At 35.1% G+C, this 16,894-nt stretch overlaps 1 protein-coding gene across 2 annotated transcripts; it reads right to left on the bottom strand.

Moving 5' to 3' along the window:
* Positions 1 to 9,069: 9,069 nt before the first annotated feature.
* Positions 9,070 to 16,382, bottom strand: LOC125070422 (solute carrier family 22 member 3-like). 2 transcript variants are annotated; one of them, XM_047680290.1, is made up of 8 exons: positions 16,004 to 16,382; positions 15,584 to 15,861; positions 15,257 to 15,461; positions 12,527 to 12,627; positions 12,056 to 12,207; positions 11,056 to 11,673; positions 10,287 to 10,468; positions 9,070 to 9,674 (listed from the first exon to the last, which is right to left on the bottom strand). In XM_047680290.1, exons 2-8 carry the CDS (start codon positions 15,778 to 15,780, stop codon positions 9,489 to 9,491), a joined length of 1,641 nt encoding a protein of 546 aa, XP_047536246.1. In that variant the 5' UTR covers positions 15,781 to 15,861; positions 16,004 to 16,382; the 3' UTR covers positions 9,070 to 9,488. The 2 variants fall into 2 exon arrangements, with proteins under 2 accessions (XP_047536246.1, XP_047536245.1); XM_047680289.1 differs by having other exon boundaries at positions 16,000 to 16,382.
* Positions 16,383 to 16,894: the final 512 nt, after the last annotated feature.

A 16,894-nucleotide genomic window follows, 5' to 3' on the forward strand; every position in this document is an offset into this window, starting at 1 on the left:
AGTAATTTTGTACGTAATTGCGTATAATGTAGCGTTGAGAAATAAAGTGGTCTAGAAACATGTTCTGAGCTAAGCACCGGTGTAACTTATGGAATTTAACCACTTGAATACAATTTAGACTTAAGATAATCGAATACATTTATTTTATACTTCTCTAATAGAATCAGTCCACCACAGCCGGTCACCAACGTGCTCCACAGTGTAGTATATTATATACTAGCTAAACATGCGGCTTTACTTGTGCGCAATTTATAAAACTTTACCTCTAGCATACAAGCCGTCTCCCCCCAAACTCTTACCCCCAGGAGTGAATTAAAAAAAATTGCCTATGTTCTTCCATGGCACTAACTAACTAACTCCAAACAGAATTTAATTTAAATCGGTTTAGCGGTTGAAGCATGAAGAGATAACAGACAGACTTTAATAAGTATGAACAATCATGAAAATAACAATATGTTTTTTTACACATTCTTTGTAATTAAATATTTAAAATTGTTGTAATGCAGAGTTTGGTTCTCGCCGTGAGTGCAAACCGGCCCGTAAAGTGAGCCATTTAAATTAAAAATAAAACAAGCGCCGGACACGGTCGGACTGACAGCTACGAGGCAGCCAAACCTCTAATTGTAAATATTCTTCGAATAGACGTCGATTAATTGGTGCGAGTGATGAGCGTTACACCGAACGAGGCTCGGAGATCGTGACCGTGAGAAACGTTTTTGACAACGGTTTTCTAATCTTGCCAATATTTAGTGACTGCGAGAGAGGTTTCACACTCGAATCTCTGATAAGGCTTTGTGCCCCGTGGTGAGTACCACCCTTCATTTTTTATAAATAATAGTAACAAAATAATAATATAAAAAGACCTTATTTGTTACGAAGTTTGCAGTTTTGAAATTTAATGTCCAGTCATGTAAATGTTGGCAACGTACAAAACAATATAAATACGAAATAATGATGAATGAATTTGCATTGATAACTCATCTCTCATTCGTCGTGTTCATCAAATCGCAAATATAATAATATAATGTAGCACTGTGTCGGTATTCAAAAGGCTCAACTCAACTCAACTCTGAATAGGGATTTCTTATCTTGAAACGTTTTCACAGCGGCCGTCATTCTTTATATCTGAAGACAATTTTTTTAATACTAGGTACCTGTTCCGACTTCGCACGCCAATAAACGACCACATAAAACTTTTAAAAATATCGTAAATTCGTAATACACATCGGTCCATTGGCTCAAGCGCCGCGCGCCACTAAGGCTTTCAGTCGACATTATTTTTGTCGACATCTTCAACAGTTATCTTAATATTTTTTCAATATATTACTGTTTCAACAAAATCATAATGAACTAAACATCTAAACTTACGTAATGAGTGCCTCAGTCCGCCGGTGAAACCGTATGAAAATCTGCTCGGTACTATTTTAATTTATCGCGTTCAGATAGACATACAGAAGGACAGCCAGTCACCGCGTGTTGACTTTGTTTAATATGTAGTGATAATTATCTGAGTATTGTATATCGTGAATTCAATTCAAGTATACCTTGAATGCCTTTACCCAAAAATAACGTATGGGTGACATTTGTGGAAACGAATTTACTTATAAAACAGGTCAGAGATGAAGTTCAATAAATGAAGTTATTTGAGAACAGCTACCCGCAATAAATAAGGCAATTGAAGATATGGGGAAGTGCAAAGAATTACGAGCTAAAATTACAAGGGGTAGTTGACTGGTGTGAAACATGGCCGCGGGCGGAGCTCGGACTCGGGAGGAGGAGTCCTTAATACTCCGTTTGATTTATCGCGATGTTTTGATGTTGTACTACGCGCTCCATCCATTGATTACTCAGCTCTAGAAACGTTAAGCCAGGTCAGAACCCGGTTGGAAATAACAATGTTCACTCCTCGCTCAGGTGGAATTATCACGGCACCGACATTAACTGCTCTGAAGGATTATTGCAGTTATTATTGTCCTTAAACAACAAAGTCACGGAATAACTTTTAATTTAAAGGCTATCTGACCGGTTCCCAGAACCAATTTTAGGTCATTTAGTGGTGTTTATCGAGTCCACGAAAATGGTTGCTGTTCTTTCTGTTTTGGTTTTGATCAGAAAATAGCAAACAAAATAAGCTTTAGATGACGTCAGTAAATAAACATAAAATCACAAGTCACCTTCTTATAGCTTCGTGCTGTACCTGATATTAAACAGAACGTATCTATAATATTATGACGAGGCTTTACTACGGAAACAAAAATAATATTTCGTGCGTGTTATTACAAATGTCATTAAGTTAGGCGAGTTTACACTACGTCCTCTGGACGAGCAGATTAATATAATAATATAATATGGAAATCGTTAAATATCACAATTTTATCCGACACAATTAATAGTTGCAAGGCAAGACATCGAGGAACGCAAAGGCAATCAATGATAGTCATTACTGACGTGTAACGTGCATATAGATGCACCCACCGCGGACCGTTTTCGGCCACACGGCGCGGCGCCAGCTGTAAAAAACATGTCTCACCCTTTTGCCATCGATATTTTTTTAATTTTAAGTGATATTGTTGCAAATAGCTTTTAAATCAATAATTTGTTATATAGATAAAAAAGCTCTAACAAATAGCGTACTTAAATTAATAATAAAAAAGGTTTTTAAATACTGGCTTTAATATGTTTACAAATTTCGTCTGGAGGCAATCCCGGGTGTAAAATCAGGCCATACTTTGCATAAAATGTATTGTCGTCGTATCTGAACCAATATGAAAAATTTCAACTAAATAGTATTAGAGTAAGTGGTTCTAATTGAGCTTGCAAGATTTGCCCAAAAAAAATCAGCAAAAAAGTTAAATAAAAACTTGTTAAAATATACTTAAAATATACTATATGTATAGTAAACACGATCGTTGCCTCTCCTGAGGAAGGGATGAGATAATTGATTCTATTAACAAAATTGTCTAGACAGTAATGGTGCTGAAGACGCCACGTGGACTGGCACACGCGACCAACGTGTCGTGTGGAGCACAACCAAGTGAATTGCGTTTGATGGGAACAATTAGGTCTTAAGTCTTTGATATTGGAATCGTCATAAATCAGAAATAAAATTTTAATTTTAAATATGCTGTGATTTTCGGTTAGGACGCGTAAAAATTACGACTTTAAAGATAGCCTTGTATTTATATTCATCCTTAACAATATGTAATTAAGAAAATTCTTTCTATTTTGAGCAATTAAGAGAATCACAATTTGTTTCGATTCAAATTATTCTTTGATAAAACACTTCTCACGCATCTGCCCAAAGGTTATCTTCACTAATGCGGTCGCAGGCCCTTGCTATGAAGTGCATTTTAAGGAAGGGTTTCAAATTTAGTTATCTTTGAAATAAATTAGCTCTTGGTTGGGGAAAGGTCACACTATTAAAGAGGCACGAAATATATTCATTACAAAAGAAAAATGTCCGTTAGCGTCTTCGTTTTTGTTTTATTAGAATTGTAATTGCTTGCTGGAGGAAAGGCATAAAATACTTCCTACAGTGTCAGAAAATAACTAATTTAGTTTATTTTATGCATATTCTGTTGACCGCTGACTAAGTTCTTTGTGTCTGTAATTACGTTGGTTAACTCAATAGTATCGTTGTTTTGCGGTAGAGTTACTGGCATGCAGGGAAATACGCGGTACTTACTCCTAATAGATTAATAATCCACGCTTTCGTTCCTGCTGTTCGTACTTCATGGCGGTATTTTAGTTTTTTATTTCTACTGAGCTATGAAATATACTCATTAAGACATAAATAAATAACCGAAACAAGAAATAGTCTTAGCGATTATCCTGCACGTTCTTTTAAATAATATTTAATACTGTTTACAATTAAAGTTTTACTTTAATTCGCTTCGTATTCCTTTTCTTCATGCGTGTCTTTTTATGGTGGAAATAACCTCGAAGCTTATTGGATCTTGTAGAGTTTTTTAGAACGTTATCCGGAATGTTAATTACTTGTGATCTCCGCGATGGATGTGGAGTGTGACGAATATTATTACTCTCAAAATTCTGACTTTTAATCCATTTAAGATCTGGTTACACTGAATGAGGAAATTTAAACATTAAATTAGAGTTGACGACATCCTTAGATGAACGTCCCCCTCTTATTATTACTACCATATATCGACATCTAGGTCATAAAGTTTATATTTTATAAAAACTTAATAATTAAGATGAGACAAAAATAACTATGAAACAGTATTTTTAATGTTTACAACTTATGCTAAATAGTTGCAGAATATATTGTATTGAACAACTCATATCAGGTCAGCGATTTCAAGAGGTTTACCTCTTAAAATCTCCGAGTATAGTATACTTCCGCGTATGAGATCTTTCTTCCAACTATGATCAGTTTCTTACTTCTTACCATGTTGTTGAAGTATGATGAAAATAAATTGTAGATACATACAATACACACATACAGATGGCCCAGTGACTACAACAAACGAATGTTAAACGCCGCTATACCAAAGAATCATCATCCTCCTGCCCTTATCCCAATTTACTTCGGGTCGGCGCAGCATGCTTCTTCTTCCATACTTCCCTAACTCAAACTCAAACTCAAAGACCTTTGACAAGGAGCAGCACGTTTACAGCCTGCCTATTTCTTTACTTTTACACAAACATGATCAATACATTACTTCACTTTGCAGCCCCTAGTCGGTAACTAGCAAAGTGTGAGTGAGGTCTATCGACGCGATGGCGATTCAAATCGAAGCGCGAACACGCGAGCTCGTGAGATGATTTAATTTGAAATATTTCTACGCTTGCGTAAGACAGCGGACGCAGGTTCAAGTTGAATGGCATTATCGACGAACATCTTCAACAACGTGTGCTCTTACAAGCTCGAATGTACATACATATGTACAGGCAGGTGTCGGTGAAAGTTAGCTTTGATTGAATTTGTATCTATTAGACATATTTATGACTTTAGTTTATGTTTTTTATGTAATGAAATATTAATCTAAAAGCGATAGCAATCAAATAGTAATATTTTAATAATTAATGTTTACGAGGTGTTGTTTGAATAGCAGTTTAACAGTAGTTAATGTAGTCGCACGTTTTTATTGGAGTATGTTTTAATAATATACGATTAAAAATTAAACGGGCATTTAGAGCATTTAAAATAAGTGGTTTATAAGCATTTTTTTTCCTGTACCTACTCGTTCAGGTCTCAATGTCGTTAGGCGAAATAATTTTGTGGAATGAATATACATATATCGTACTAGAACGCTTGGATGAATGGATGTTCGTTACTCCAACACACCTGAATGGATGAACGGATTTAAATGAAATTTAGCATAAAGATAGATTTTAGGGAGGCTGAAATAGCAAATATGTTACTTTTTATCGCTGACACCTCCATTTTACCCCCTTCCGTCGCGGAAACTAGTATATGACACGTACAAAATATGTTAATTACTTGTTAATACAATAATACTAGTCCGACTCGTCGCGGCTTCGTCCGGAAAACAATATTCAATTAATATCATTACATTTAGTGTATTTTAGTCCGTCACATTTGTCTAACCTCAAAGTCATATATGACTCTATTTATTTAGTGCAGTAATAATATTGACAATTCGAAACGTTAATAATATTAACTTTTTCTACGATGTATAAGATAAAGATTGGCAATGTAAAATCAAATTTGAAAAAAATGGTATTTTATTTGTATTCACGCTACTAAATCAGCCTATCTGAAGCTTTGCGTTGATACGCCAGTCAGAACATTACTTTAAAGACATTCATAGAATTTATATGAATATACGTGAAGACGTATGACGTCCTAACTCATGCACAACTGTGATTTGCTTAATGTGAGTGATATATTATAGGTGAAGCAGTACATCATCAGATATACTGTCAAATGTATAACCGATCAGCATTGGGCCAGCAGGTGAATATCTACAGGCTGTTGCTCACATACATCACACCAAATCATTATTTCTTGTTGAGCAAACAGTTCTCAGTTCCAGTCACTTAGGATATTGGAAATGGGCCGGTAATTCAATAACTGTTTCATGCACTTGAAGAGTCAATCGTTTTTTATATGTAATTTGTTTGTCGGTTAAATATTTGAGCGCGGAGGTCTGACCTCAGGTTAAGACGCGATGGAAGTGACATGCCTTCAGGGAATGATTAAATGGTAATGTTCAGTTTCGATTACGTTTGGCTGCGATATGTTTAAAAAACGGGAAGTGCGACCGTCAAATAAGTACGCTGATGCAGACTAAGTAACGTTACGGTACTGCATGTGCAAGGCACATATCACATGATGTACCACCAAACAGCAATTCGTATTTTTGTGATGATGCAAGGAATGAGTAATATTTCTTACAGTGTCAATGTCTACGAGTGGTGACCATTAACCATCAGGTGGCCAATATATATATATATATATACATCGTTGTGTTCTACCGACTCGAAAATGTCTCGGTAAGCGTTATATGAAAGCAGTTTTTTTTCTCTGTAAGTAGCTCCTAATTTTCTAAATATTATGTACCTAAATTTTTTAATACCATTCTGAATGCTAGCTGTAATACGAAACTGACTAACTTATCGTAATCATTATTCGTGACTAGGAAAAATTTGCTCTTGTGTAAAATGCTATCATAAAAAGCCACTGAGTCATTTGATTACAATATTTTTATTTTATTTTTAATTTCGTATATTAGTTCTAGTATATTCCTAAACTGAAGAGTTAAAAATATAAAACGGTCAGCTGGATGGCATTTCAAGTGGAAAATATTGCTCCCAGCGAAGTACGGTTTAAGGTTTGCCGTTGCATTAGCGTGCCGTGTCCGGACGTTTTGTCAACATAACTCAGGGTAGGGAAGCGCCGCCGATACCGTATCGACGTCGACGTCTATAACAAATATATTGTTTCATTTCGTTGCAAGTACTATTTGTCCATTCATTGCTTTGTTTAGAATTATTATAAGCTTACTTTATTTAAATACAGGTTTTGTTAAATTATATTTCTAAAATAAATCAAAATAAATCTTAGTAAATATTTAAAACATCTTCAACTTCATATTTTTTATTGATAATTGTATTACAATAGTATCTGCGTATTATCGATTAAGCGGCTTATCGTTGTAGGGCATTTTAACATATAGAAATAAAAAGATTTAAAAGATTGGTAAAATTTGTCGCCAACGCTTTGGGAATGTTTTTATTGGTGGGCTAATGTCCCGTCAGATCACGGTTTGCTTTGACGAAAACATCCTTAGAAGCTATTACTTCAAGTCAAAGACTTCGTCGAGGCTTAAAGATAAAACACACGACAAGACTTCTATCTGTACATTCTAACAAAATTTTTAAATACTCTTGACCCGTCATTCACAAACTTAAGTTTTTGCTGTTATTTAAACACGATGTTTATATACACAGGTTGATATCCTCAAATAATTAAAATATTATATTTCACGGATTCGACTTACATCGTTGAATTTAAAAATATCAAAACATTTAGTAAAAAAGAGAATAATTTCGTTCATGTTTTTCAAATGGCTGAATTTCGACTCATAAAATACCCTCTTACAACGGTACCACTATAAGCGGTTCTCGTGTGACGAATCGTTACACATTTTATTACTTCGAATACTAGTAAATAACGATCACTATTGTATTTTAATTTCCAACCCATTACCAGTCTGAGCTCTACTGATCATCCGGTTAATTGCTCGAATGTTTTGCTTTTTTTTAACTCTTAACTTGATCGTTGATATAATTGTTTTTAATTAATCCGGATTCTCTTACGTTATTTATCCAGATATAATCTTCACGAAGTCGACGACATACTAATTTCTCCAGAAAACGTAATTTTTTGATAAATATCGAGTTTTCCCGGTTAAATAATGTCCTAAAATTTTGTTAATATCAGTAATAATAATGGCATGTTCGGTCTACTGAAATAAATGCATCTCATTCATCCGTGTGCCAAAACTTCGGTAAGCATGGTGCTTCTTAGTTCGGTATTTCACTTCTGTCTGTCTGACTGTCACAGTCTGCACTCTGCCGAGGTGTAATCAAGAACCCGCTACAAATATTTATTTATGTAATAAGCATGTTACTTTGTGTAAATATAAACTTTATTATAACATTTCATTTAACCTTTTTATATGTATATATTTATTTTATCTCGGATGCAAGAGCTGTAAATAAATACCCATAATATATTACGAACACTTAACTTAATAGTAAGTTATTTAATTTGATTGATCTCTGATTTTAAAGCTTGAAATGTTTCCTCCTTTATTGGTTCGAAGGATGCGGAGTTTCGAGTCTCAACTCGTTGAGTTACTTTAGGACCTATAATTGACGAGGTACAAGTCGCATCGTGACTTCAACTACAGGAACCTAGAATAGAATTTATTAGGCACCTCGTTAGGTATCTGATGTTTATGAACCTATTGTTCTTTGATTATTCGTTTCTATCATGCGACTTTAGGAATCATAAAAAAACTGTCACGACGTTAAATGATAGCGATTGTGAAATATAAATCGACCTCAATGTAAGTTAAAAGTAAAGTATCGATACTTTTACTGACGAACCTATCCAAATGGCGTTTGGTTGTTTGCGTCGGCGACACCTGCTCACGCGTCGTCTGACGACCTTGTACTTTAGTACCTCGGCCTTAACTTCGTACCTTAATGTTTGCGTTAACGGTTCGCAGTTCATCGAGTTCAAACATTATCGAAGGAAACTTCTTGCCAATTATAAACCACCTTCGTTTTCAAAGTAATTTTACATTACTTTTTCTTAGATTACTTATAAAATTCCTTCAGCTCCTTTGTATTTAAAGTATTCTTAACTAACAAAGCTGCACTGTCTACTAGCACTAACTAACACCTACATAGGCAAAGCTAAATAAACTCGATAAAATTAAAGCTTTGGCTTAAAGTACTTAAAATATCTTGATAAATTAAAAATCGATTTTGTCAGTAGTATTACGTTTGTTCTAAAAGTTTTACGACGAATATTTTCGGCGAATTCGTATTAGAATTAAGAGAATATGTCTTTGGACAAACGTAGCAAACAGGTTATCGTATTTTAGGTCTGTTGGGATTTTTACAACTAAAAAAACATGTAACAAAACTTTAATAACATATTTACAAAGTATTAAAATAACCAAACAGTAGCAGATAGATAGAAGTAGACATCATACTTTCGATAACAACTTGCCCTCTCTTTTCGTCCTGCGACGTTTTTTATAAGTTTATACAATTCAGTCTCATAATATTAGAGACGGGTCAATAAAAACTCCGGTGACGGGTTTATTAATAATTCGAGCTTCGGAATGGGTTATTTCTCGACGTTACAACGCGACAAAACGTATTTATGGTTATGTTTTTAATTTCGTAAAATATTACTTAACGTTTCGTTTTATACCTTCGCCGTATTTTCGTCCCTATCGTGTTACGTTTAGAGAGTTGTTATTTTAAGTTCCCTTCAATGTCTCCGTGGCGGGGTCGTGTTTGTGTTTTGTTTTGCCGATGGTTTCTGCTTCCCGAATGGTGTCTGGTAACTGTGTCCGCGCTGTTTCAGGCATGAATAGAGTTAGAGCCCCGGAAACTAGTGACGTTAATCCGAATATTAAAGCTGGTAATCCGGACCAGTAAGCCATCTGAAAATTAATTAAAAGAATAACGTTAGAGTTTTATAAATTTATACGAAATAATTTAATATAACCCATGCACTGAATTTTATTATATTTCCAACACTTTTGGGCTATTTGAATTTTACAAAATTAGTTTCAGAGCACTTGGTGACATATATTTTATAGTAATATTTAACTTTGCCTATTAAAAAATTTAATGCTCATCGAAGAAGGCATATCACTCAATACAATATTATAAAGATAAAAATCGTGGACTTATTAAGAGTGGATAAATAAATACTTTATTGACATACTCTGTAATTGAAATGGTGGAAACAGAAACTACTGACATTCTTGTCAGTTCTTCTTGGCAGAATTTACTTTTCGAAGTGGTGGTAGCTTTACATTTAATTAAACACTGTAACGTGACGATTCAAACGTGCTTTTATGAGCCTACTTGAATAAAGTATTTTATGATTTTGAGATACAACAATGAATACATTTGAATTATCATAAATGTTTGCAGAGTAAAATAAAATTACCACGCGTAGCTAAAACGTTGTCAACATTACTAGAGTACAATCAGTATTCATTATCAATTAGCTTTAACTAGCCAATATGGTATAGAGCTATAATTACCAATAATGGTGTCTGTGGCGCCAGGAGCGATCCGATGCGGCCCGTCGCCGAGCAAATGGAATGCATTGAGTTCCGTGTGTAAGTGGGGAAGAGCTCCGAAGTGTACATGTAAACAATGTTGTAGGAGAACGTCGCCAGCATCTCAAACGCCATGAACAGCGCCAGGCCCAGCCAAGCGTAGCCTGTAGAACGATTACATCACAATTGGACAATATATATTATTAGGTTTAAATTATGAATTAAAATTGTTTGGATGATATTTGTGATATAATGTCATTATTCGATTCCCTCCTTTGTGTGATTAGCTTATCGTGTGGAGTTAGTAGTTGTCGATTTTCAGTACGATATAAATTTAATCGTATTTGATTGACATAGCTGTCTAATTGTAATGGTGGAAAAGAGTATCTACTGAGTTTCTTGCCTTTTTTTAATAGCACAATCTATATTGACCCGCCGGTAGCTTTACATTCAACTGAATTCTGTAACGTTACGTTTTATAAGTGCTTAAAAGTGCTCATTTAAAGTTTATTTAAATGATGACAACTCAAATATTTTTATTCTGTACGCAATGGAAAACATAGAAATGGAGAAAATATGTTGCATTCAATTAGGTTCTCAATCTCAAGCACTTTTGAGTCACCAGACTTAATTAAATGATAAGCCGCCACATGTTCAGAATGAGGATTTATCTGACAAGAAGCTCAGTAGTTACTCTTTTGCATTAATTATATAACTATAAATAATGGTGAAATACAACGATTTGACGAACCTTTTGGTATAAAAGGCTGCGACACACAAAACACTCCACCGACAATGAAGGACGCGACCAACGGTAGCTTTCTCTTGTACTTCGCTAAAGCCAGCCAGTAGAAGATATTCGCAGGTATGTCCATCATAATGAGCAGCGCGAAATTGAGATATTTATTTCCGTTGATCAGGACAGAGCTGATCATCATACCGTAGTTGATCAAAGTGATCGTGAACCACCAGACCATACACACGAGGAATCTTCGCATCATTATCTTGGATCTAAAGGTCTTCATTAACAATTTCCTGTCGTTCAACTTGTTCGAGGTCTCCTCGTCGCTGTAGTCCAACCTACTCAATAGACTCTTGTCGATTTTAACATTATTTCTCTTTGCAATCTTTTCTATTAACCTAATGCCTTGCTCTTTTTTCCCTTTGCTGAACAGCCAGCGAATACTTTCGTCGAGAAAGAAGGAGTAGGTCAATATAATGAGCGTCGGAGCGTATATAACTCTGAGGAAGTTGCGCCAGTAGGGCACCGCCCAAGCAATGAGTGGCATTATAATTTGACCTCCCGTGTAGAAGTTTAGTAAGATCATCTGGTACAGTACGGCGCGTTTTTTTTCAACGATTTCTATACCTGTTGAATCAAATAGAAATAGAAATAGAAAATTTGTTTCGGATTGTGTCTTATTCATTAGGTAGTTAATTTCATTTGAACAATTGAAATACTCAAAAGACCTCTATCATTGGGCAAATATTCTACTAACAGCAATACTTGGTATTTCTACGTTCTGGTTTGAAAAGCGAATGAGCCAGTATAATAACAGATACAGGGGACAAAATATCTTATTTCACGTTAAAGAAGTGCTTTAATTTTCGTAAATTAATAGTGTCTATGGGCGTCGGTCGCACGGATATGAACCATGTCTTTATTCAATAATCACTGGAAATAATTTAAACTGTAAAGGTTCATATATTTTTTAATTTTATTTCTTTAAAAGAAATGGGATCAAACTCACTTAACATAAACATAGGAGAGAGGGCGTCACCGATGGCCGCCTCTAGTCCTTCGAGGACAATGTACAGCCAAAAAGAATTAGAGAAGCTTTTGGCCAGACCGAGCACAGCCCCCATCGTTCCCGCGAATACCGCCGCAGTTTTTCGACCGAATCTGTAAATTATTTGAATAAACAAATTAAACAGTAAAAAAACAACTGTGAAGTCAACATGTCCATATTATGTATAACAGTAAGTTGCTCATTAACTCATGATGACAGGGGGGGGGGGGGGCGTCTGGTTCATTTGTCGCCCAGAAAATAAGAATTGCGTAAAGTAGCTATTTTTGTTTCAATTTGTATATTTTTATTTAACTCCTCAATGCAATAAACTTTCCGCTGGAAATTTTTAGTCATGTGTTTTTATGGTCATAGAAATTTACATCCTAACTAAGGAATGCTAATCGAAGGTTTTCTGTAAGTTATAGAAACGACCTGTCGGATATTTGTCCCTGCAGTAGTTGCCCCACCATACTCCCGAAGCAGTGGATCGTACCCACTAGGGTTGCTTTCCAGTCGTTACACGCCAGCCCGAACTGTAAATATAATTATGTCATATTTCAAAATTGTGAAGGATGTTTTAGCAGGTGTGCTAGTTTGAACGAAGAAGGTATTCAGGCTGAATATCGTATTATGAAAGTAGTGCATTTTTGATTTTCCTGCATAATTTAATGTGAGTCATTCATTTGAATATATTGTTGTTAATTTACACTTAATAATGTAGATTATTTGAAAACTCTTATCCTTTATACATTGTATAAAAATTAAAAAATCGAAATGATTTTCAAAACGAGCGACCACCGTGAGGTTCCTAGATAATTTCAGATGTCAAATAGTTTATCAGGACGTACCTATTTGCTATCGCATACCACTGGGATATTACTCTCGAGGCGGACTCAGTGCCTCGTGCACCGCGGACCGGTCGCAAAAAATATGCAAATGGCCTCACCGACCAGTATCGGTATCGCGGGCCGCAAACAAATTGCCCCCTAGGCTCTCGCATTGTTTGTTTTATTGGACGCATAGTTCACTTTAGCCCTATTGACTGCATTTGCTGTAATCTACTATCTATTTACGCGACTGCGACTGAGTCATGCTTTAATCCTGGAACTTATACGGCTTAGCGATTTAAGAAATTTCATTTACAGTCGATTTTTGTTAACTTTACCGTTGCTAACAGTAAGTGTTAGTCGTATTCGAAAATTAACTTATATTATCCCCCTGTAGTTAGTTTAGACACTCGAAAAACATTAAACATATTCGCTCAGACTTACCGCCGCTACTGCGCACATTGTGATCATCTGATCTGACAACTTTGATTGCGAGTTTTAAGAATTAATAATAGGATTTTGTTGCATGAGTTCATACCGTTTCAAATTTAAGATATAATTATTAATAAAGAAAGATTCATAGTATGTAATTTATTAGAATTTCCTTTTTTTTTTTTACTTTAACAAATCAAATCTCTAATCTCAGAATAATGAGGTAAGGAGGTAAGATCGATACAAATTTAATGTCGTGTTCTGGAGTAAATCGATTATGAAAAGGTTTTTATAGTTAATATTATAATTATGAGTTTAAGGTTTTCTATTGTTTGAAAATTAAGTACCTCAGTTATTGTTATTAGTTATTCTCATTGACTTTAGCAAAACAATAGATGTATTAAATTAACTCTATGGTTGACAGTATTTTCAACAATATTAAGTTTACGTAGTATAAAGTTAAATATAAAGTTAACTTCTTTAACTTATTTCGTAAAATTGATTGATATTAAGGTTCGCAACATCTGCTCAACTAATCACTTGGAAATACATTTTTATTAATATTAAAAAAAACATTTAATAATAAAATGTTATCACCTTGACATTTGTCAATGTCGATTTTTTTTAGCAGTAAAACTAGACATAAAAATTAAATCATAAAGCGGCGTTTAAATTGGCGATACGGGAACCTCCGACAGACTTAGTTGTAACAGACACATAATAAATTGAAAAACAGGTTTGAGGGATACCTCGTCAACGTATTTATTGGCAACTTTAAATAATAATAGTAATTTTTTCGCCTTCGTCCATTTGTTGTTGGATTTTTGTATACAAAAATAAATATATATATTTAAATAGAGTTTATTAGTTTTCCATATTACGCTCGAATCAATTCCGTTGATTAAAACCGAAAGCGTACAAAGGGACGGACCGCGGTGACCAAGAGGATTAAAGTGCATTATCTATTTGTTACACGCAATGTTCACTAATGTTTACTAGAAACAGTGGTGTGTTAAAACTATAGCCTAGACGGTCTGTATTATCTCCCTGGTGTTAAGGCTTCGTGCAGGCCATTTTGGGTGTTCTACTTATTTACCGATATACCCAGTCGGATATCGGTTAGCATTAAATTCGCTTAGGAGAGCGCTAAATCGAAACTCAACTTATTGTACATAATGAGCAAATTAAATGTACATCCAATATCAAAATAACATACATACACCGGTACCTACTTATTAGCGAAACGTTTCTTGCACTAAGTGGTCACGAACATGAAGATGCTTCGATAATGTTAAAACTAGAGCCTTTTGTACTACAATTGGTCTACCAGCGTACCGGATACCGGTGTGCAGCCTTATCTGATACGAGATACTATTAATTGTCTACGCCTAGATAGGTCACGAAGTACTAGATATTGCTTTCGTTTTGGTTGACTAAATCGCGACATGTACGTTGATAACAAAACTACACGCGGCCTTTTATATATTAATTGTATAAATCTACATATGTTTTCTTAAATTTACTTATTCTTTGAAGAAATGCTTCATGCCTATGAATGTATCAGTAATCCTAGTCATAGTAAATATTAGGTGTAGTCGAATTTACGGTTATCTTTATATTATACAACGCGTACATCTTTAGAAAAGGTTTTAATGACAAACCACTAGTCTACGAGTTCTCCCCGACGAGTTGGTAGATGCGATAGAGTCTTGCAGCGATGAGCACAAGATGAATTATAAACACATATTAATCACATTATATTTGACGGGATAGAAATTCTGAGGTGTTTTTAATATTTGCTTATAAAATATAAAGATTCTATTCAGGCCTTTTTCGCCTATTTTTTACCTATAATATTCTCAATCCCTTTATTATCCACGTACATTATGTTAATTGTACTCACCTCGGCCACAAAGCTGTTTGGTACATCATAGACCCACTCCGTGCACGGCGTCGTTAGACTAGAGTTGAAGACGAGACATTGGCGGTTGAGGGGTGGGTGCCGGTAGCACTGCTTTATGCCCTCGCTTTCCAGGTCTAGAGCTGTTAAGTTATGCCAGGGGGCGGCGAACGAGGTGACAATCGATTCACATTCGGGTACCTTGCATCTGTATTATTTTAAAAAGAAAATACAACGGAAAAATAAAACCATATAGTATCTTATGACCGAGGTTATTATGTTTGTGGTCTTGTAAGTCGAAATTAAGAATGAATGAAATGTATTATTCACCTGTAGTTAACATCTTCGACGGCGAACACATAGTTCACATTGTATATCGAGTTGGTTGCGTACACAAGAGCCAGCATGCACATCGTGATCAGCTGGTGTTTGCCGAACGCTCCCAGTTTACTCAGAACCTCGTCCAGTTGCACTGGCTCCTCTTCGACCCCCTTTAAGGGCATCTCCTGATTCTTTTTGATAGACATTGTCAGGTATTTTCAAGGATCCTCGTGATGTTTCGTCATTGATTCTTTAAAACGTATCGAGATTCGAGTTTTGTGGTAAATCTGGAAAATGCGGTTTGCGGCGTTGGCATTTTATTCAATTTAAATAAGTTGGAATAATACATTTATTATGCATAAAAGTGAAGTTCGTGTGACATTGTCGGCTGACATTGTGATAAATATAAGAACAAAAATACGTACATACCGATTCACCGGGAATAAATGAACTTGACAACAGGATGGGAGCTATTCAAACGAAATTCACTCATTTATAACCACTCAGAATTAGGGCATCCAACACTGCAGGAAACGCTAAGAATGTAATCATCGCAGACGACCACTCCTCGTACGAGACACGAGCATTATAACGTTATCGATATTAAAATGGTGAACGCCAGCAGCGACGCTGGCTGACGAGCTCAGGGGAACTGAGTCGATTCCGAGCGAAACTTGAATTGAATTGTTGACGTTTTAGCTTGTTCATGTTGAGATAACGAAGTGCGGGAATAGTACACCGTGGCGAGTAAAGACTGAACGAAGCGATATTCATTTGTGATTAGTTAAATGATGGCACTTTTTACGATGCTCGGTTTTCTTATGACTTTTAACACTCGAAGCGTGAATTTTAATATCCATATTAATATATTTGTTACATCACGAAGGAAAATTATATTTGAAACACTAATTAGATGATAATTAACCATTCATAATTGCACAAAAATGTCATTGAGAAAGTGTACTATGGCGATGGCATTTTATCAAACAATAACAATTGCAAGATGTATAGAATTAAATATAATATGTGGTATTTAATGTTAATATTATGCTTAAAATATGTTTGAAGTCTAGTTTCCTATAAAGTCGTCTAGTCGTCAGTTAAGAAGGTGATGTTAAAAATGTCACATTTCAACTAAGTTCCTGCGCGTATACCTTGAATACATATATTTTTTTCCTAGTAGTGTAGTTCATTGACCCTGGTTAAGTATACTAATTCGTTACGCCTTAATACGGCATGTTGATATACAAGAAGTTAAATTCAGGGTTGGACCGAAAAAAATTCTCTTCAAGAAAATTAGTTTCGGTCCATAGTTTGGAA

The sequence above is a fragment of the Vanessa atalanta genome, chromosome 17 (genome assembly GCF_905147765.1).
Source record: "Vanessa atalanta chromosome 17, ilVanAtal1.2, whole genome shotgun sequence".
Taxonomy (NCBI): Eukaryota; Metazoa; Arthropoda; class Insecta; order Lepidoptera; family Nymphalidae; genus Vanessa; species Vanessa atalanta.